Source organism: Siphateles boraxobius, unplaced genomic scaffold (assembly GCF_051911475.1).
Source record: "Siphateles boraxobius isolate OS27281-9 unplaced genomic scaffold, OSU_SipBor_1 20, whole genome shotgun sequence".
NCBI classification, from domain to species: Eukaryota; Metazoa; Chordata; class Actinopteri; order Cypriniformes; family Leuciscidae; genus Siphateles; species Siphateles boraxobius.
Window position 1 is genome coordinate 12,300,386 of NW_027508811.1, and position 21,873 is coordinate 12,322,258.

Here is a 21,873-nt window from a genome sequence, read left to right on the forward strand (position 1 = left end):
TATTTAAAACATTGAAAAAATGTCAATGGAAATTCTGCAGCACAGCTAGGTGTTTGGTGCTTCCTCTTTCTATTGAATTTTCAATTAAAATTCCATTAATCAGCACCGTTCAGGATTTCTATTGGCTCCCTATCTTTTCTTGTTGTAGTTTTGTTTTTTGCAGATTGTGGGGTAGTAGAGGGGTGTGTTAGTCTCAGAGATATAATCAGTGTAAGGAATTCAGAAGGAGTCCTTTAATCAGCAGGCATGTATAAACATTACTCACTGTCAAATCTGCAAAACACAGTGGGTGTGTTGGCACCAAAGACTTTAGCCGTGTCATTTTTGCTGCCTTTCTCATCCTCATCTATTCCCTAATAGAAAATAAAAATAAGTGAGTGTTTAAAAAGTTCAACATCCTATACAATTAAGTTCTTAATGTAAAAAGTCTTGTCATTTGAAATCTTTCTCAGACATCAAACTACAACAACAGGAACAGTCAAAAAACAAACAATAATCTTTTAATACCGTTTAATCCTGTGTCAGAGACAAATAAATGTCGTTCTGTAACCAAAATAAACACCAAAAAATGAAACGTATTTCAAACATCTACTTTTGTTTTCCAGTCTGACAGTCATTCGAGACAAGAAATGGACTAACCAAAGCCCCTTCCAGGTTAAAGATAGCCGATGCGCCCACGCGTTCAGATGGTGCCATTTTCCTCCTCCAGCGTCTGCGGCGGAAAGTGTCTGAGGAACGCTCCTTCCTGTGGAACTTCCACCCAATCAGAGACGAGTATTCCCAGCCATCGCCCAAGTCTTTCTTCTGTTGTCAAAACAATTATTATACATATTACGGACAATATTTGACAAATGATTCTCACTAATCCTCAATCCGAAGTTAAATTCAGTTGCATTACTAGACAGTGCAAGTTAACAGCGCAAATCTAAAAAATCTGAAATTAACGGTTACGAGGTTTTGTCACCTCTACAGTGGGAGTCTTTGAAATTTTCTTGCGAGGTCGGACCAGTCTTTTCCTGCGATGGATGTGGTACATTTTCTCAGCAGCAACCCAGGACCTGGGTTTATCATCAGGGGGAATGGTGACACCATATTCCCATCCTGACATCCAATCAAAACAATGGATATACAGATGTTAAAGTTCTGGAATCAGCTCCCACATCTAAGGGATGCTTCATGACCTGATGCATACTCATGATAATGCGTGGCATTTAATATGTGACATATTAGTGCATGTATTTGACTGATGTAGGCTACCTTACCGTTCAAAAGGGTAGGGTCAATTCGATTGTTTAATGCTTTTGTAAGAAGTCTCTTCTTGCTTACCAATACCAAGGCTAAATTTATTTGGCCAAAAATACAGTAGAAACAGTAATATTGTGAAATACCATCACAATTTAAAATAACTATTTTTTATTTTAATACATTTAAAAATGCAATTTTCAAAGCTGAATTTTCAGCGGCCATTACTTTGTTATTCAGTGTTACATGATACTTTAGAAACCATTCTAATATGCTGATTTGGTGGTCAAGAAAAAATTCTTAATATTTTAAAGTTAAAAGTTGTGCTACTTAATATTTTGCGGAAACCGTGATAGATTTTTTTAAGGATTCTTTCAACTTAATTTTCACCAAAAAAACAGTATACATTTTTTTTTTTTTTTTAAACCTTACTGGCCCTACATTTTTGTATGGTAGAATGCATTACACACAAACTGCATCTGTTTAGTCAAACCTTATCATTATGTGTATTGTGCAATGGTTTCAATCCCAGGAGTCACAATTCCTGACCTTTCTCATCAACTGCCCTGTTGCTGTCGAAATTCCAGTCATCTTCCCAAATCCATCCAGGGGGACACTCAATCTCTTCAGGGTTCTGGGCCTTCTCTCCATTCTGCAAAGAACATATCCCATCATTCAATACTTCAAGTGGTAGTTTACCTAAAAATTATAATTATATCCTCATTTACACACCCTCATGTTTCCCCAAACATGAATAACTAACTTTCTTGACATTTTGAATCATTTCAGGTACACAAAGTATAATAAAAAATCGTCTTCTGAAGCAATACAGGACAATAACTTGGTGTGATGAACAAACTGAAATTTAAATATTATTCGCAGAATAATCTTCCACTCAGTGAGCTGTTAACTCGAGAACTGCTGCAAACGGATCATTGAGTAAGTGAACTTGAAAATCAGATTATTCTAATTGGATCAACAGATTCATTGAAAAGATCTGACTAAAATTAAGCTTTCATTCATGAAATATACATCACTATTTATCTCCAGAACTTACCAACTTAAGCAGATGCTCATCATACAAAGCTATCATAAGGAATATGGTTGTATGGGAAAACGTTTTATGATACATTTATCTTGCTTTTTTTTTTTTTTTACATTTTTGAGATTGCAGTCCCCGTCATTGATTTATATTAAATTAAAAAGGGTGACCAAAAACCACTTTTTTGTGTTCCACAGAAGCAAGAAAATCATAAATTGGGTGTGAAACATGAGAATGAGTCAATAATAACAGAATTTTCATTTCTGGGTGAATTACTGATTTAAAACACTACACCATCCAAAGTGTTACCACCTAGTGATCTAAAGTAGCGGAATTGTAGTTGTGAACTTTCAATGTGTCCACAATAAGTCGGGAAAAGGTACGCTGCTTCAAATTTCCTAATTTAAAACTCCAATGTGAACATGCTGAATGTGACATTGAATGCTGTCTTCACTCTGTCTTCTTCACTGTGCTGTGCTTGTTCTCTCACCACATCAGTGAAAGGTTCAGCGGCAGGTTTCCACTCTCCACCAGGGAAGCGGGTTTCGTTTCGGTAGACCTCATCAGTGAATTCAGAGTGCCCTGCGTCAGCCTCTGTAAGAAGACTGAGTCAAGCACATAATAAACAGGTGGGGCTTTAGCGACACATTTGTTTCAACACACACAAATCAGTCAAACAAAGACTAAGCCAAGGCCATGACAGTACGGGTAGGGAGTGGGGTCAGTATAAGAGGCCCTGGGGAATGAAAAATGAGCTGACTATATAAACACAGAGCAGAGAGAACTTGGCAGAGAGACTATGTTTATGTTTTAGCAGGGCCAACTATGCCTGTATGCTACCACAGTTTCCTTTGATTGTGTGCTTTTCAAAACAGCTAACCCACTTTACTTGTACCACAGAGCCACTAATAACACAAATTACCATTCAAAAGTATGGGGTCAGTAAGTTTTTTGTTTTTGTGAGAAAAAAAAATTAAAGGTTTATTCAGCAAGTATGCATTTACGGAAGCCCTGAACCGCAACATAAAAATAAAATAAATCCGTAACATTTATTTTTCTAAAATTACAAGAATAAAGTCATAGCATTTCGAGAATGAAGTCGAAATATTTCAGGTTAAAGTCGAAACATTACGAGAATAAAGTCGTAATATTTTGAGAATAAAGTCACAATTCCGAGTTTATGTTTTTTATGCAATTTATGTGGCACATACATCCACGAAAAACTTCTACGGAAGACTGTATTCTGTAAATTTCAACTTCATTCTCGAAATATTTCAACTTTATTCACAAAATGTTACAACTTTATTCACTTAATTTTAGAATGTTTTTTTTTTCCACGTTGTGGTTCAGGGCTTCCTTATTCATTAAACTACACATGACATTAAAAACATTTATAATTTTACTTTTAATTAGTTCTGTTCTTTTGAATATTTATTCATCAATGAAATCTGATAATAAAATGTATTATAAGCAGTACAACTGTTTTCAACATTAATAATGTTTCTTGAGCAGCAAATCAGCTATTAGAATGATTTCTGAAGGATCATGTGACACTGGAGACTGGAGTGATGAGGCTGAAAATACAGCTTTGCCATCATATGAATAAACTTTTAAATATATTAAAACAGAAAACAGTTCTTTTGAATTGCAATAATATTTCAAAACATTACTGTTTTTACTTTACTATGTCATTAACTTAATTATTTAACTTAATTAACATTAAATTAATCTTGTATAAATATTTTTAAAAGACTACATAAAGATAAATACTGCTCTGTGTACGTTGCGTTCATTTGCTTTTCGCTTTAAAATTGAAAGTAGAAAATGAGAAAACACTTATTTATTCGTTTTTCTTTGTTTCCTTTTTTTTTTGGCTTGATTTTATATTTTTATATTCAGGGGTAGAAAAAGGATAAATGGCTTAAATATTTGATTTCCAGATGGGTTGGGCATGAAACGCCCCTTTTCGCTGATTGGTCAACCAAAGATCAACCCATGCCACTTTGGTTTTTCCACAGTTCCGTGCAACAGAACAATAGTCCTCCACTGCTGGACGGATTCTTAAAGTGCTTGTTACAAATAATCTCTCTCTCATTCAACAACCGGACTAAAGAATGCTCTGACACAAATCGCACTGGGCAGGGCCTAAAGGGTTTTCTTCTCTATAGGCATGTGTTCGACAACCTAATCTGCAAAAGAATATTAGCTGATTCTTTCAGAAATATTAATGTAGGTTATCTTGCATCTGCATCCACATTACCCATCAGCCAATTTGTTTGGCACACCACTAGTTTTATTTAGCTGTACACGGACCTGAGCCATTTTCTACTTTCAATTTTAAATCGAAAAACGACACGGACTTGTTGCAGTGTAGTTTTAAGCTAAATGTTTGTAAAAAAAAAAAAAAAAACTCAATAATCACACTAACCATACCAACAGAAATAATCATATTCAAAATATGCCTTTATATATCGCATTGTATATTTTGCAGTTATCATCAGCTCACCAGCGCTCAGGGTCAATGGACCAGTCTCCTTCCCACTCCCAGCTCCGGGGCGGCATGAAACGTTCTTGCTTCAGTTTCACCTTTCCCGTCACATCTGAAAACTTGTGCCGGCCAACTAGACCTGTGGTCCCCCACTTCCCAAAAACTTGAGCCTGGTTCTCGTACTAACACAGGAGAACAGAGAGGGACCATATAGTGTTGCTAAGGGAAGTTCCAGACAGCAGACCACAATACAGACATATCAATATGACTGTATATATGTTTCACTTCATTGTCCACTTTTACTAACCATCTCTGCATATACACTGTATGTGCCCTCTGCGAAGCTATTGAACTTCTTCTCATGTGCAGACAGACCCAACCACATGTTCACACGCAGCTGCACAGGGATCTTGAGACCTTTGTTTTTGTCCATTGGGTACTAAAAACAATGGAAGGACAGGATTGGGAAATGTGAGCTGGAATCAAACTGGCATTGCCTACATGTGCGTTAACTGCTATGTCTTGATTCACACTACTCTGTTGATTCTATCAAAATTTACAAGTTACTTTTTCTTTCCCAGTATGTTCAAGGGCTTTTAAGTTTATAATTACAAAAAGGTAAAAATTCACAACAATGTTGTCAAATACATAGCTACACATTTATTCTTACAATACATTATTAAAAAAATGTTCTAGAATTATTATACTTTAATATTAGACTTAATAATAATTCATATTTTAATTAATATTTAACAATGATTATTATAATATACAATATTATTAAATGAAATATATATATATATTAAATCAATATATAGTATATGTACATGTAAATGTACCGAACTCGTATCGAACCGTGACCACAAAACCAAGGTACGAACCGAACCGTGACTTCTGTGTATACTGTGTACCCTTATGATGTGCCACAAATTAAAATTTCAATTCCAATATGATCATTTCTACCTGCATGAAGATGGTTTGCGTCCTGCCGCAGTACTTGCCGACAGCTTGGTCGCTTTGGGTGGAGTAGAGAACCTGATTGGCTGGGATGCGGGCGTAGGCCACACGCTTCTCTCCTCTCAGCATCCATATGATGACATCAGGCATACTGTTCTGAGGCTGTGTAGTAAACATACATGTTAATGTTCAAGGGCAAGTGATTATGCACATTTGACTATAAAATTAATTTCATGATTTGCACATTGATATACAACATTCTCTTCTGCTAACAAACTCTAAAAAGCCTTCATTAGAATTTGATTATTGTCTAATGAGGTAGTGTCAAACCTCCTCTGTGATCTGCTGTAGACGCTCCATCCAGTCTTCTATATCCGCCATTGTAGCTCTAACATCAACAGCCTCCTCCCTCATGCGAATGGCCGCCTCTTTGACACTGGCCATGGTTTTATCGCGCAGATTCTTGATCTGAATATCAAGCGCTGTCAGATTCGGCTTACCCTCCAAATCTGGTACCTGGTAACTAATTGCAAGTTGAAAGTTAATCACATGTCATCAGGTTCAGCATTAAGTTAATTTCTGACAATGGTAGGTATTACTAGGCAAATAAAGTTAGTCACAAGGCGCTGTTCATTTTTACAAAATGTTTTGTGTTGGTCATAGTAAGTAAAAAAAAAAAAAAGACAGATATTTAGGAGTGATTATAGACGATATGCTATCATGGAAAGATCACATCGATACTCTATGTATAAAAACAAAGCAGAGAATTTACTTTCTTCGTCGTCTTAGGTCATTTGGAGTAAGAAAACATTCTTCTGTTGTTCTATACGTCTGTGATAATGAGATTATTGCAATATTGCAACTCTATTTGTTATAAAAGCCTGTCTGTTATGCTGAAAAAAAAGTTGTTTAATCAATTAAAAATTTGCTCGAAGAATGTAGGTCAGCCTCTTGAGAAGCTTTACAACTCAGCCTATTATAACAATTTGCTAAGGCTAGCTAATACTGTAACTTCTAAACCTATGCATATTTTGCATGAAGAGTTTGAACTACTACCATCAAAGAGGAGGTATAGAGTCCCCAGATTTAACAAAGTGAGGCTGAAACACTCTTTTGTGCACCAGGCTATCTTAGCGTTGAACAAAAACATTTAATCAGAAATCAAAAGTACTGTGAAGGTGTTAGATGTATAAGTGTTGTATTGTTTGAATGTATAATATGTGATGTTTAAGTGTATGTCGATGTATAATGTATGACACGATGTATGACACGTCTGACCTGAGTATGTATCAATCTCTGCTCTCTTCCTTTTCTGCTGATGTTCACGCTGCAAAATCTTCATATTTCCACAGCAAGATCAACAGCGCCTCTAACACACTAACACTTTTCAAGACATTTAACTCTCTCCTCTGTCCACCTCCACCATCACCCACCTCCTCTTTAACTGCTGATGACTTTGCTAACTTCTTCACCAACAAAACAACCTCTATCAGCAGTCAGTTCTCAACTCCACACACACAGGAACCCAAACCATCCTCTCCCACTACCAGAAACCTTCTCTTTACCTTCTCTCCGCTAACCGAGGAAGAAGTATCTAAACTTCTCCTCTCCAGTCATCCTACCACCTGCCCTCTAGACCCCATCCCCTCACACCTTCTACAAGCCATCTCTCCCACACTTCTACCAGCACTCACACACATCATCAACTCATCCCGCCACACTGGCATTTTCCCTACAGCATTCAAGCTGGCTCGGGTAACTCCACTGCTTAAAAAAACAACATCAGACACATCACTTTTAGAGAATTACAGACCTGTCTCTCTACTACCATTCATTGCGAAAACACTGGAACGAGTTGCTTTCAACCAAGTGTCATCTTTCCTGTCTCTGACCAACCAGCTAGATGTCAACCAATCTGGCTTCAAGAAAGGCCATTCAACCGAGACTGCACTACTGTCGGTCACAGAAGCCCTGCGGATCGCAAAAGCTGCTTCCAAATCTTCAGTTCTCATTCTGCTGGATCTTTCTGCTGCCTTCGACACTGTGAATCATCAGATCCTTCTGTCCACCCTCTCATCACTGGGCATCAAAGGAACTTCCCTCCACTGGTTTGAGTCCTATCTCACAGGTAGGTCCTTCAGGGTTACACGGAGAGGCGAGGTATCCAAAGCACATCAACTGAACACAGGGGTTCCTCAGGGTTCAGTTCTTGGACCGCTCCTCTTCTCCATCTACACCACATCATTGGGACCCATCATACAGGCACATGGTTTCTCTTACCATTGCTATGCTGATGACACCCAGCTCTACCTCTCATTTCAACCAGATGATCCCACAGTAGCTGCACGTATCTCAAGCTGTCTGGCGGACATCTCGGCATGGATGAAGGAACATCACCTGCAGCTCAACCTGGCAAAGACTGAGCTTCTCGTCCTCCCTGCCAAGCCGTCTCTACAGCACGACTTCACTATCCAGCTAGAGTCATCCTCAATCACCCCATCAAGGTCGGTCAGAAATCTTGGAGTAATATTTGATGACCAGCTGACCTTCACAGACCACATTACAAAGACAGCTCGATCATGCAGGTTTGCAATGTATAACATCAGGAAGATCAGGCATTTCCTAACTGAGCATACAACACAACTTCTCGTCCAGGCCCTGGTTATTTCTAGGCTTGATTACTGCAATGCTCTTCTAGCTGGACTTCCATCATGTGTTACTAAACCTGTACAAATGATCCAGAATGCTGCAGCCCGCCTTGTCTTCAACGAGCCCAAAAGGGCTCACGTCACTCCTCTGTTCATCTCACTGCATTGGCTACCACTCGCTGCTCGCATCAAATTCAAAGCTTTGACGCTTACTTACAGATCTACCACAGACTCAGCTCCGTCCTACTTTCACTCCCTACTACAAGTCTACGTCCCTACCAGAAGCCTACGATCGGCCATTTTTTTTGGTCATATTTGTACATTTTAGTGCATTTTACTTTAATGCTATATGGCATTTTTATGGCATATAGTTTATGAACTACGTGATTACGTACTGTGTGGTGCATCGCAGTGCTAGTGCAAGACAAGCATTTGTGGTTAAAATTATACATATATATACTTTTTTTTTTTTTTAAATGACAGATCGTTTTGCTAGATTATTCCTCGGCTGAGATTGTGTAGAGGCCTTTGAAGTTGCATTGAAACTGTAATTTGGACAATCAAACCGTTGTACCCCATTGAAGTCCACTACAGTATATGGAGAAAAATCCTGGAATGTTTTCCTCAAAACCTAAATTTATTTTCGACTGAAGACAGAAAGACCTGAACATCTTGGATGACGTTTGAGTGATTAAATTATCAGGACATTTTAATTCTGAAGTGAACTAATCTTTTAATTGTTTAATTAAATATGAATAGAAAAGTATTTAAACTATCATCACAATGCCAATCTATTTCATCTGGTCTTCATTAACATTGACAACATTGGGAAAAAAATCCTATTCAACATTTTAGTAATTTTTTTGTTGTTGTTGAGACAACAGTGCTTGCTCCAAGGGCAATTGTAAAAGTAATAATAAAAGAGGGAGATAAGAAAGTTTACCCTCTGGGATTTACCTGGAAAGGTCATCGATGAGTTGAGTGATAAGTTTCAGCCAATTCTCAGCTAGACGAGAGTCAGACACTTTAGCCATTATGGCTGTCTTCAGAGAGATGATGTTAGATTGCTAAAGAAAGGCATAAAAATATGGTATTGCTCTGAATCATTTCTCTGTTTGCTAATTCGCTGCACGGCATGAAGATGCATTAAAATCATACCAGTCGGTCAGAAATGTAGAGAATGATGTTCACCGCATCCAAACGATGACTTATGTCCTCCCAGAAAGATGTGAGGATAACAACTGGCTTAGAATCAGCCCAGGGCAAGTAATAATAGTGATTTCCTGTGGGAAAAACACAAAAATTATTCTCAAAATAATGCAGGTCACAGGGTTTCATGTTTAGACTATTTGTATCTGTTATGGCTACTGGCATTATGAGAAAACTCACCATCAAAAACAGCACAGCTATACTGAGTAGTGGAGGCAAGAGGTTTGCATGTAGAGTCTAGTTTATTTCCATAGTTTCCGATGCTGACCTCAAACTGAATAGGTTCACCAGGTTCTTGAAGCATACAGGCACTGTGGAACACGGCACATAAGGAATACTTCCTTCTCCTCTGGTACTTCTGCATAGTAAAAGTACATGAAACAAGAATTTGGAATTCTATTCTGCAAAAATAATTGTGATATCATATTATTAGAAATTCCATAGTTTTAGATGAATGTTTTTTCCAGGATTCAACAGAGTGGACAATGCTTGCTGTTACCTGTACCACCAAAATCTCGTCGTTTGAAATGTCTTCCATTTTCTTGTCAGTTTTGTCATCCAGTTGAGTGGAAAGCTCGATCAGAACCCTTCCCCGATATGCGACCCCTTCACCCTAAAACACATAGACCTAGAATAACAGCTCTGACAACTACCACATGTGAATGTAGAATGGCGTCATGTTCTGTTTGCTCATTTTTTTATGCAGAGCAAACACTGTATAACAATATTATCTTCAAAGTAAAGGTGTTGCAGAGATGTTGTCCTTCTAAGATTGTAGCTGGGTTTGGCCAGTATTTATTATGTTCTATATCGTAGCTCTCACCAATACCCCAGCACAGCATTTTTCTTTACAACACTCACCTTGCCATAATTCAGATCCTCATATGGGTCAGGTAGGCCAGTAAATTCTCTTGGACTTCCATAAAGGTTAATATAACAAGGCCCAAAAGCTGGAAGAAAGCCAACCTCAGCTTCTGTGGTGTCTACTGAAAAATAATGGGTTAGAGATGCTTCGAGATGACTAATAAATCAACACAAGAGAACTGAAACTTAAACACAAATATAGATTTTTTTAATTGATAGCATAAAGCAAATAGATTAAAGGTTAAAAAATCGCAAAACTGACATCAAATTCACATCTTTGGAGTCTGAAGTTGATATGTCAAATGTTAAACATTAGATTGGGTTATTTTACTTTTTAAGTATTTTAACATCAAAAATAATACAATTTTAAAAAAACATTAAAGTTAAATGAAATAATATTAAATCCATAACAATCACAATACCATTAAAGGAAGGAGGCTGTCCATTTTCTGAGTGTGATTCTGATGAAGAAATCAAATTTTAGACAGGATGCATATTTTGCATATGCATATATTGTTCGACAGTTAACTTTTTTCTGAAAGTTTTGCTATTTTAAAATAAAGTTTTTTAGTGTAAAAGAAAAATTTAACTGACACTTTATTAACATTCTACAGTGAAATCTGTATTAATTAATTCCTGCACCTCATAAGACACAAATAAAAAATCTTACTGTACCCTCAATTTCCCCCCCAGATGAAGCTATTTTAGTCAGATTAAGGTAGGTAGTCCCAATAACATCGTTCCTTGACAGCCGATCCCTTTCAAATAGGATATGAAAAAAATTGTATTTTGAAGAGAGAGGACAGGAAAAGATTGGAAGGAAGCAGGGGACAGCAGGATTGGGATATCACACAATACAGATTTAACATGAGCATCACAGCTCAATGTGCATGTTAGCCGACTGGTAGGTCACAGCACCAACATATATTTATGATTATTATTATACACTACTGTTCAAAACGTTTACATTGGGTAACACTTCATTTCGATTGTTCACTTTAGACATTCTACTAACTACAAGTAACTTTGCAACTACATGTCAACTACCAGTCATTAAAGAATTAGTAGACTGTCTGTTTAATATCTGCTAACATTTATATAGATGCTCCCCCAACAAACATTCTAACTTTGCAACTACAATTCAACTTATTCTACTAACCCAAATCCTAACCTAACAGTCTACTAGCGTCTACTAATACTCTAATGAGAGTTGGTTGACAATGTAGTTGCAAGATACTTATAGTTAGTAGAATGTCTGAAGTGGACCATCGAAATAACGTGTAACCTTACAGGGTACCAAAAGATTTTTCTATTCATCAAAAAATCCTGAAAAAAATCTACAAATATATTTGCCATTACAGGAATAAATTTGAAAATATACTAAAATATAAAAGAGTTATTTTAAATTGTACTGATATTTCACAATATATATATATATTGTTTTCACTGTATTTTTTATCAAATAAATGCAGTCGTTGTAAGCATCAGGGTCTTCTTTCAAAAACATTAAAAATCTTACAGACCCCAAACTTTTGAATGGTAGTGTACTTGTCATATATATATACATATATACATGTACATGTCAGCTTTGTAAAATTATTAGTCATATAAAGAACTTACCAGTCAAAGACAGTGAGCTTGATACGTTCACACATTGATGGGAACTAAAAGGAAAGATCGAAGAGATATAGTAATTTTTACATGGAAATTGTCACAATTTAATTGCATGAATTTTATATTAACCTACAATCATTTTTATTAACCTATTAACATAGTACCAGGTTACCACCCTTCCTACCTTAACCTGCAGGTGAATAAGCTGATTCCACTCTGGATTGGCATTCTTCTCTACAATCTTTGTACATATCTTAAAAGAAAAAAAGAAGAAGCAAGTCATTACAATCCTTTACCAATCAGCCCAATTCTTCTAAAATAAACCATTTAGTTTGTACCTTTTTGCCAGCAAAATTGACTTCTAGAAAAGGATCCACCAAATTTTTCTTTTCATCTGTACCGCCAAATAAATGCTTTACCGTCTGGGCAAATGCGTCATCCACTGAACATGATGTGAAAAAAGTAGCATGTTACTGACTATGAGAATAGAAATGGCAGTATATAGAATTGCAGTGGTGTGTTGCTGTCATGATTACTCTGTGGCATGTCCTCAGCTCGGTAGATTTTCAGACTCAGAGTAGCCCATCGTAAAGCAACTCCAGCTGGCAGCAGCAAGTTACTTTCAATGTCATCCTGTTCCTCATTGGCTTCTCGCTTTTCCACCTGACCAACAAGTTAACTCAAACTCAGATCGCCTAAGGTGCAACTGTACTACATGTCAGACTCTTAGCTCTGACAAATGAATTCAATTCTAAATGGTGAAACTGGCAGTTGTAAAACAGAGTGAACTGTTCCTGAAAATGCCTGAGAATTCTTTTAAACTTTCAGAGTGACATGTATTTAGGAACTTACCGGAAGCTCGTCTCCGGTGCCAACTATGAACATGCTGACTTTCAGATATCCTCTGGCTCCAGAAATGGAGTCATCTGGGTCACTTAGGAGCAGCCACTTTCTCATAATTGCATGGCCTGACAGAGACACACCACAGATTATCAAAGAAAAAACCTTACACAAATATGAATATTTAATGGTATGACAACACATTAAACTGTTTAACCAACCATTACACGAATTTGTATTGTGTTGCATAGCACAATATAACAGTTTGTAATCCAACAGCCAAACTCTTTACATACCAGGCTCATCGTAGACATATCCAACATCCAGCTGTTAAAACAGTGTTTGAAAGAGTTTATAAGGACGCACACTCAAACATCAAAGTACTCTTCACAAATGCTTGATATGAATTAACTATTAGGATTCTAATCAAGCCATGAACACATGGTAAATATATTCAAATGACATTAGGGTTGTGTGGATAATATGAAAATGTACCTTAAACTCCCCCATAAGACTATCTGCTCTCAGGGAGTAGGCATTATACACCTAGATTTAAGAGAGAAATATATATATATATATATATATATATATATATATATATATATATATATATATATATATATATATATATATATATATATATATATATTATTAGACACAATAAAAAAGCTGCAACCATAATCTATTAACTAAAGTGCAAACTCACCGAGCAGCAAATATAAAATTATATATATATACATATATATAAAAATACATGTATTTATTTAATGTGATTTGCACAAGCAGACATTTTCCTCCATCCTCATCCTGAGTTGATCCAGAAACAACATTGTTTTCAACCAATCAGAGTCCTTAGATTTTACCATTAGGCATAGGGTCAGTTGATAGAATGCTACTCAAGGAACATGTCTTCTTGTGGGGATTGTGTTGTGCCAGGACTATATCATGACCCATCTTACCCGGATCATGATGCTCTCATCAAAAAGCTCAGAAGGCAGCATGTTGACATTGTAGAAGAAAATCTGCGGAAACAGCCATGTAAATTAAATCATATTCACAACACAGTGGACAAAAAGGAAATCTCACTAGCCTTGAAATGTGAAAAGAAACAGCACTTTTAGTTAAAGAAGCCTCAACTGAACATGTGTGTGAATTGTGAAATTAATAGATTGCAGACTCACTGAGGCAAGTATGAGATAGACAGAAATATCAGGACAAAAGGAAGGAAGTGGGCCAGCAGGTTTTTAGCCAAAACAGGTTAACTCTGCAGTGCAGAGTGAAGCTGAGCAGAAAGAAAGGTTTCTCTCTAGTTTGAAAACAATCTAGTGACCAAAAACAAGGCAATATGTATTATTTTAACAGTAAGTCAGATGGGCTAAATGAAAAGCAAAATACCTCATCAAAGAACGGATTGTTTCCTCTTCGAATCCTTGTTCTGTGTGTCTGTCCGCACACACTTACTTTGGTGACTGGCTTTATATTATTGCCAGGTAACTGTCGACCCTCAATTACTCGAATACGAATCTTAGTGAAAACAATGTTAATGGATTAAATCCCTAAAAGCTCACAGCACTTTCAGATATGGCATTTAGTAATAAGAAGACATACCTGGAAATCTTGGGGTTTGTTGGCCAGAGCTTTTTGCCTCTTCCGAGTTGTACGAACCATCTTTTTTGAGTCTTTTCTTCCAGGCTGTCCAGAGGGAGTAACTCCAGGTGCCCCTGGCTCGGTCACATCACCTACATCTTCATCACTATCAACACCTTTCTCCTCTTCACCAACTAAAAGCAAAGCCAACCGCAACTATATATATATTAGGGCTGTCAAAGTTAACGTGTTATGGCATGCGATACATTTTTTGTCCAGTTTAACACGTTAAAATATTTGCGTAATTAACATAGCAAACGTTAATTTTTTTCATCCTTTGGCTAGCTTTACATTAGATGATCCCGCTCTTAGTCATGCAAATGCTTTTAAACCATTCAAGTACGACAAGACAAAAGAGAACGCGCTGCCTGTGAATGTCCTGTTTATGAGACACAACGCACAGAAAGACGTGCGCAATTATCGTGCGCACTTCAAGTTCAAGGTCTATTTCGCACTTGAACGAACAATAACACACACAATTATGCCAAAATATGTCTTTATCTAGACATCAATAGCTGTATTAGTATCAGTGATCTGATACTGACCTTCACATTCATAAAAAGATGCCATTAAACAAGTATTTAAAATATACTGTCTTTATGTTGTCTCTACATTCATTTGGAGATTAACTGTGAAATACATTATAAAATATAAACTATAATCTAAATATAAACCTATAAAACACCTATAAAGTGTTTTTAATTTCGATTAATCGCAATTAACAACAGAAAATTGTGATTAATCGAATTTTTTTTTTCATTGATTGACAGCACTAATATATATATATATATATATATATATATATATATATATATAATAAATTTATAAAAATAGCAAAAAACAATACACATTAATATGAATTAAGAAATATTACAGATACATAATAAATATTCATAATATAATATAATATAATATAATTTGGTTAATTTTCCCTTTAAGACTTTAAGATATAAATGACTGTTGCTGACTTCAAATACCAAAGCCCTGCCAATATGCTAAATACTGTATAGGTGTTGATATGTAAATGTGGGCAGTTACATGTTAATGTCTTGATACAGTTTTGACGTCAATATTGTAATCACTTCTGAATGACCTAGTTCTTCAGTTTGGTTATGATATGAATTATTATTATTGTTAGGCACACAGACTCAATGTCGCAGCGTCCTTTTTGTTTTTTGGTTGATCCATTTTCTGTCACTCATTTGCATCAATCATTTCCATACTGTATGTAAACACAAAGGCCTACAATCTTCCTGAAGCTCTGTAGGGCAATCTAACTCAACTGGTTGACAAAAGAAGAAAAGCTTATGTAGGCTAGTAAGATGTAAGAACATCTAAATAACCTGCAGTATCTCCAGTGTGGGAATCTCCGATGTTCTGATCATTTGGGTTTGGGACGGTACTTGCAGGTGGCTCATAACCAATTGTTAAACTGATAGTTGCCTAAAGTAGTAAATGCAGAGAAATACAGTAAGAAAAGTTATTTTAAGTTAGTCAGCATCATTATTTTTATTTTAGTTGATCCATACAGTACAAAAAAAAATGTTTTACCCCAATTTCCTGTTTCTTTTCATTAATGAGAGGAATGTTCTTGGAAGGAAGAGATCTTGTCTGACCAGCAGCCAATTCTTTAAGAAAGATCTTTGTAGAACCAATAAATCTAGAAAGCAGAAGAAATTAATACTTAACAGGGAAGAAAACTTACTTTTTTACACAAATTGGAAAGTGTTTACGCAACTCTGTGCTTTTGTTGGTACTGTTGTATATAGATTATGTAATTACATTATGAAAACTTCCACTTCAAACACTGTTGCTTTTACATTGTTTCACTACTTAAAATCAAAAATAGGGGGGTAACTCTGATGAGATTTTGGAAATGTATATTGCATTATTCTGTTTCACTTCAGGTTTTCTCACATTGGACGAGTTCAGTCGAAACTCTCTGAAAAAAGTTCACAAAGACACCTGAGAGACCATTTATAGTTTTGCAATGGCTAAACCGACACATTTCAACATGAGGGAAATGCGGATGTCATGAATCAGTCATAATTATTGCACAACATTTATAAAACAAGTTAGAATCTAAAATTCCTTTAAGAAGAATTTAAAACCTGCAGTGGTTGTTTTTGTCTTTGACTAAACATTATTTTTTAGATTTTTATTAAAAAGAATTGACTTACCTTACTTACCTTACCTATTTACTTAATACATTCACTACTACCATTCAAAATGTCATAGTTAAGATTTTTCAATGCTTTACAAAGAAGTATTTTATGCTCACCAAGGCTGCATTTATTTAATAAAAATGCAGTAAAAACATTTATATTGTGAAATATCATTACAACTCAAAACAACTCTTTTGAATTTTAATATATTTGGAAATGTAATATATTTATGTGCTGGCAAAACTGAATTTTCATTGTTCGTGCATACTTCAGTCTTCGGTGTCACAAGATCTTTCAGGAATCATTCTAACATGCTGACGTGGAGTTCACGTAACGTTTCTCAATATGATCAAAGTTTCAAAAGGTTTTGCTGCTTGAGGTTTTTGTGGAAACAGAGCTACATTTTCCTTAAACAGAATTGAAATCTTTTGTAAAATAATAAATGTCTTTACTGTGACTTTCAATTCAATTCAAGTTTTTTTATTTTAAGTCTTGGTGTTTTTAATATACTTTAAGACAAAGCATGTTCAAATTCATAAGTCATCATTGCTAAGTAGTTTTTCTTTAAAACTGCAGTGAACCAAAGACGGGTGAAAAATCGAGTACATTTAGCATTGTAGCGGGAGAATTCTAAGTTGTTCAAAGAATTTCTAAGGATGCTGATTTTTACAAGTCTGACTCTGTGATGGCGAAAAGGAACATGGTTTGTGTAACATTAGCAACACATTATTAGCTGTATAATAACAGTCAAGCAAAAGGCTAATCATATTAATTACCGTTATGTGTCCGACATTGTTAAGAGAGATACATAAAAACGCACAACCAGATGCATCGACTTGTAGACAAGCCCATTATAATTCACTCTTCCACTTCTTAATCAGTTTCTGGTTTAAACATGGCTGAATAATTAAACCAGTATTTAGACTTGCCATTGTGTAGAGTTTACCACAGTAAAGTTGAGCGAGTGGATCAGGTAGTGAGTGGAGGCGGGGCTCATTTGCATAGTCATGGATCCGTTTATACTGAGGGTGTAGAGTTACATTCAAGCTATTTTAAGGTATGAAGATTTTTTTTCACAGGAAAAAAACATTTAATATGTAATTTTGGTGATCAAAGATGCGTTTTAACAATATTGACTACAGTGGGACTTTAATGCATCCTTGATGAATAAAAGTATTTGTTTTAGGGAAAAAAATCCAACCTAAAGTCTTTTTTTTACACTAACTTTTGAAAGTTAGTGTAAATACAATTGTGACCCTGGATCACAAAACCAGTCTTAAGTGTCACGGCTATATTTGTGGGAATAGCCAACAATACATTGTATGGGTCAAATTTATAAATTTTTCTTTTATGCCAAAAATCATTAGGATATTAAGTAAAGATCATGTTCCATGAAGATATTTTGTAAATTTCCTACCATAAATGTATAAAACATTTATTTTTGTGAGTAAATGCAGCACAATCACGAACATAAATGGACAACTTTAAAGGCGATTTTCTCAATGTTTCATTTTTTTTGCACGCTCAGATTCCAGATTTTAAAATAGTTGTATTTCGGCCAAATATTGTCCTATCCTAACAAACCATACATCAAAGGAAAGCTTATTTATTTAGCTTTTGTGTGATGTATAAATAAATATACCCCAATCATATGACTGGTTTTGTCATCCAGGGTCACAATTTAGCTGTTTTGTTGTGAGAGAGGCATTTAATTGTAGCATTTTCTTTAATACTGCTTCACTGTAAAGAATATGTGCATTCATTTGTTAATGTGATTGTATGTCTAATGAATTGTGCCGTAAACTTTTAAGTATGTCTACGTTCTCCACGTCTCCTTTAACTCCTGATTGCTTTACAGAAGATCCAAAAGATTATAATGCTGGAAAGCACTGAAAAGGAAGCAGAGAGAAAAACATCTGGAAGCTATTACACTAGGCCAGGGACTTGTGTGCCAGGCAGAGGAGATAAATACAGCAACTTCAGAGGGGGGGGGGGGTGCACGAGAACACAACTTCAGTGAAGATACACATAATGTTAAGTGAGTAAGAGTGTAATATAAATAATTTACATCAAAACACAAGCATACACATAGTAACAGGCACATCCTGTTTGCACAGCACCATCGCAGCTGATACATTCACCATGTGGACAAGACTCAACATCATATGGAGATTAACCTGCATGTTGTGTAATACATGGAATATGTACAGTCATCTGACATAATCACAAAATAAACCATACTACAGGCCTACTCTGCGTTAGGGTCCTGATCGCCCTGTCAGAGCTCATTTGATGACTGTTATCAATGTTTTTTTTTATTAAAAATACTTCAGAAGGCTGCCTGCATTAGCTTGTCTATTCTGGAACACAATTCTGGAATATTTAAACTCTTTATGTAAATATTCAGTAGTTTTTCTATTTTCTTTTGCTTTTTCATGCCAAAAATATCTGCTGGCATTTCCTTTGTCAAGGACTGCGGTCTTCATAAACGGACTTGACGTTGGCCAGAGAATAAGTCCAAAAGAGATTGGAAACTATGCACATGATTTACCTATGAGTCATAAACTATGATTAAGATATGATTCCTCCAAATTAATTCCCCTACAAAAGCTATTTTAAACGTCCAAATAAGGATAAAGGCAATCGTGTATTTAAAAAGCAGATTTCATCACTCTTAAATGCCTGTAAATACATTGGTGATTCAGGTAGTCTGGCAACTACAAGTTTTCACAAGTTTTCTTTTTTCCAAATTTGTTGCTAGGTTACTCTCTAGCCAGTGGCAACAAAGAATACAAACTCCAGCAAGCATGATGTGTATGAGACGTGTATGAGACTCTGCAAACCAGGGGGGGAGAGAATGCCATGGAGAAGTCAGTTGCATGACTCATGGAAAGTTCATTATCGTGGCAGACTTTGTGCAGTAAAACTTGCCACATGGAAGAAAAACTGCCTTCTAAACCAAACCAAATGTTCACTAGTTAAAGACAGAGCTATAGGTTTGACTACTTGTGTATCTAACAAAGGAAACTTTTTAAAGGAATCATCTAAAGTGCTACTTTGACTGCCTGATAGTCTCGCCTGCATAACACTGCAAGTTTAGACAAGGTTGTTAGGTGTGGCAGTGAGGTTTTAAAGGATTTCATGTCTAGCTCTGCACTAACTAATCTCGCAAACCCATTACCAATGCTCCTATAAATGTTTATTCACAGAGCATTTATAAAAGTACCCTCATTTTCTCATGCAAGATTCCCTTAGGTTTATAATTTACACTGCAGTGATTTCAACTACAGTCATATACAGTATACACATACAGTACTGCGCATATTTGAAATGATAGGCAGGATAGCAAGCACGCCCAACTCAAATGTAAAATACCACCTAATGTAAAGCAATGATCTTTTCTTTTACCACACATGCCATATTATGACTTATTAGAATACAAAAAGGCTCATGCAGTAAATCAATGGTTAATGCACACATACTTGTCTTTTCCAATGGTTTCGTAGTCTTTCACAACCACATCAATGAATGACGAGGAATCCAATGGGGAACCTTTCAAATCAAACTCAATGATCTGAAATAGCAAAATCAGGTCTCGGTTATCCACATTTAAGATGCATTGATTTAAATGGCATATGTGTCCAACAACAAAAAAATGAGAGAAAAATATGACTTGTACTGACCTCATTCCACACAGGATTTAATTCTTTGTCAATGGCTTTTGTTTTCTTTTTTTCACCTGAAATTATTTTATTTTTTTTACAATTTTTATGACCATCCAATTTACATTAGTTATAATATTAATATTAAATCCCCATAGATACTCAGAACATCATCATATTTATATATATATATATATATATATATATATATATATATATATATATATATATATTTTTTTTTTTTTTTAAATATGATTATAATGAAAAATGTGCTTTATGCAGTAATACACATTAGGTTTGCACAATTGAAAGTCATTTTTTAGGGTCACCTAAAAGATATTTTAGGTAGAAATAACAACTGCACATTTCCACATTTTGCAGTGAAGGGAGGGACAAGTTCCCCCTAACGATGGGTCATTCCAATCCCTTATAAGGAAATGTGCTGTTCTTTTACATGTAAACAAACATAACACGCATGAAAAACTACGATAAAATGTTAAATCGCTTTAGAAAAATTCACATTGTAAATATTTGTAAAAATGCATCGACTTCATCTGCTCAACTTGTCTGTTATTGCCTACTCAGTAAACTATGATTAAGTTTACATTTTTATATTATTTAATATAGGCCTCAATAAAATAAAATAAACCTATTGAGAGGGGAAAAAACCCCGGGAAGACTTACCCTTAAAGAGGATAGTTGCTATAGGATCTGGAATTCCAAGAGTCTTTTTAGGAATTCCTTTGGCGGATTCAACAACCACCTTCAACATGTTGCCAAATGTTGTGAACTACGGTTGCACAGAAGACATCGACCTCATAGATGAACTTCATGCAGAAACACTGACCATCAGAGGAGGAAGCGCCAGTCAGAGAGATGGGAAACTGAATGAGAGGAGGGATCATGAGTCGGCAGTCCAGTTACAGGAACCTCTGGGAACTTTTTTCCTTTTATATTGAACGTTAAAACACACATTTTACTATATTTTATTTGGCTCGTTAGAATTAATGTATAAGCTTGTTTGATTTAAGGAGCTCAAAGTCAAGGTAGCCTATCTCGGGGTGAGAAACCCAACTGGAAAAAATAATTTTAGCAGACCCGAACAATGATCTAAATGCACAAGAGCGAAATGTAGGCTAAACAACAGTTCATACTGCGCCGCATCATTTAGTATATGGTCTGATATCAGATAGCCTATATTTACAAACAACAAATAAATAACCTAATAAAGGTTTTTACCTGTGCTGAAGCTCCACCACGTGGTGGCATTTATTTACATCTATTAATTTCAAAGACACGTTTATCAAACGCGATTTAAAAGTGGTGAAAAACACGATAATTTTCATATAGCTACGCCTATGTTTAAAATGTGTTTTCAAATGTTTCATTTACCAGAAAAGTTACACTACAAAGTTTGTCAGGGGGCATTTTTTTCAACTTGTATCAAACACTGGCGAACAGAAATCGCATTCACCTTTCGTTTTTGGATAGGCTA

General features: G+C 35.7%; 1 protein-coding gene across 2 annotated transcripts in view; it reads right to left on the reverse strand.

The window, feature by feature from the left end:
• The window catches only part of myofl (myoferlin like), a 32,038-nt gene extending 10,464 nt beyond the window's left edge, over nucleotides 1-21,574 (reverse strand). The window contains exons 1-31 of one of the 2 annotated variants that reach the window (XM_077236863.1): nucleotides 21,063-21,574; nucleotides 20,400-20,455; nucleotides 20,199-20,290; nucleotides 16,103-16,211; nucleotides 15,895-15,994; nucleotides 14,513-14,685; nucleotides 14,300-14,428; nucleotides 13,864-13,926; nucleotides 13,400-13,450; nucleotides 13,201-13,231; nucleotides 12,917-13,032; nucleotides 12,601-12,727; nucleotides 12,403-12,506; nucleotides 12,249-12,317; nucleotides 12,071-12,114; nucleotides 11,126-11,208; nucleotides 10,873-10,911; nucleotides 10,448-10,572; nucleotides 10,086-10,199; nucleotides 9,767-9,944; nucleotides 9,536-9,660; nucleotides 9,335-9,444; nucleotides 6,060-6,252; nucleotides 5,736-5,891; nucleotides 5,080-5,211; nucleotides 4,791-4,954; nucleotides 2,775-2,889; nucleotides 1,792-1,894; nucleotides 965-1,101; nucleotides 640-804; nucleotides 266-353 (exon numbers count right to left, since the gene is read on the reverse strand). In XM_077236863.1, the coding sequence (XP_077092978.1) occupies nucleotides 266-353; nucleotides 640-804; nucleotides 965-1,101; nucleotides 1,792-1,894; nucleotides 2,775-2,889; nucleotides 4,791-4,954; nucleotides 5,080-5,211; nucleotides 5,736-5,891; nucleotides 6,060-6,252; nucleotides 9,335-9,444; nucleotides 9,536-9,660; nucleotides 9,767-9,944; nucleotides 10,086-10,199; nucleotides 10,448-10,572; nucleotides 10,873-10,911; nucleotides 11,126-11,208; nucleotides 12,071-12,114; nucleotides 12,249-12,317; nucleotides 12,403-12,506; nucleotides 12,601-12,727; nucleotides 12,917-13,032; nucleotides 13,201-13,231; nucleotides 13,400-13,450; nucleotides 13,864-13,926; nucleotides 14,300-14,428; nucleotides 14,513-14,685; nucleotides 15,895-15,994; nucleotides 16,103-16,211; nucleotides 20,199-20,290; nucleotides 20,400-20,455; nucleotides 21,063-21,150 (3,379 nt within the window). In that variant the 5' untranslated portion in view covers nucleotides 21,151-21,574. The remainder of the gene's footprint in view (nucleotides 1-265; nucleotides 354-639; nucleotides 805-964; nucleotides 1,102-1,791; nucleotides 1,895-2,774; nucleotides 2,890-4,790; nucleotides 4,955-5,079; nucleotides 5,212-5,735; nucleotides 5,892-6,059; nucleotides 6,253-9,334; nucleotides 9,445-9,535; nucleotides 9,661-9,766; nucleotides 9,945-10,085; nucleotides 10,200-10,447; nucleotides 10,573-10,872; nucleotides 10,912-11,125; nucleotides 11,209-12,070; nucleotides 12,115-12,248; nucleotides 12,318-12,402; nucleotides 12,507-12,600; nucleotides 12,728-12,916; nucleotides 13,033-13,200; nucleotides 13,232-13,399; nucleotides 13,451-13,863; nucleotides 13,927-14,299; nucleotides 14,429-14,512; nucleotides 14,686-15,894; nucleotides 15,995-16,102; nucleotides 16,212-20,198; nucleotides 20,291-20,399; nucleotides 20,456-21,062) is intronic. The other variant, XM_077236864.1, reaches the window with a different exon arrangement.
• Between the last annotated feature and the right edge of the window lie 299 nt (nucleotides 21,575-21,873).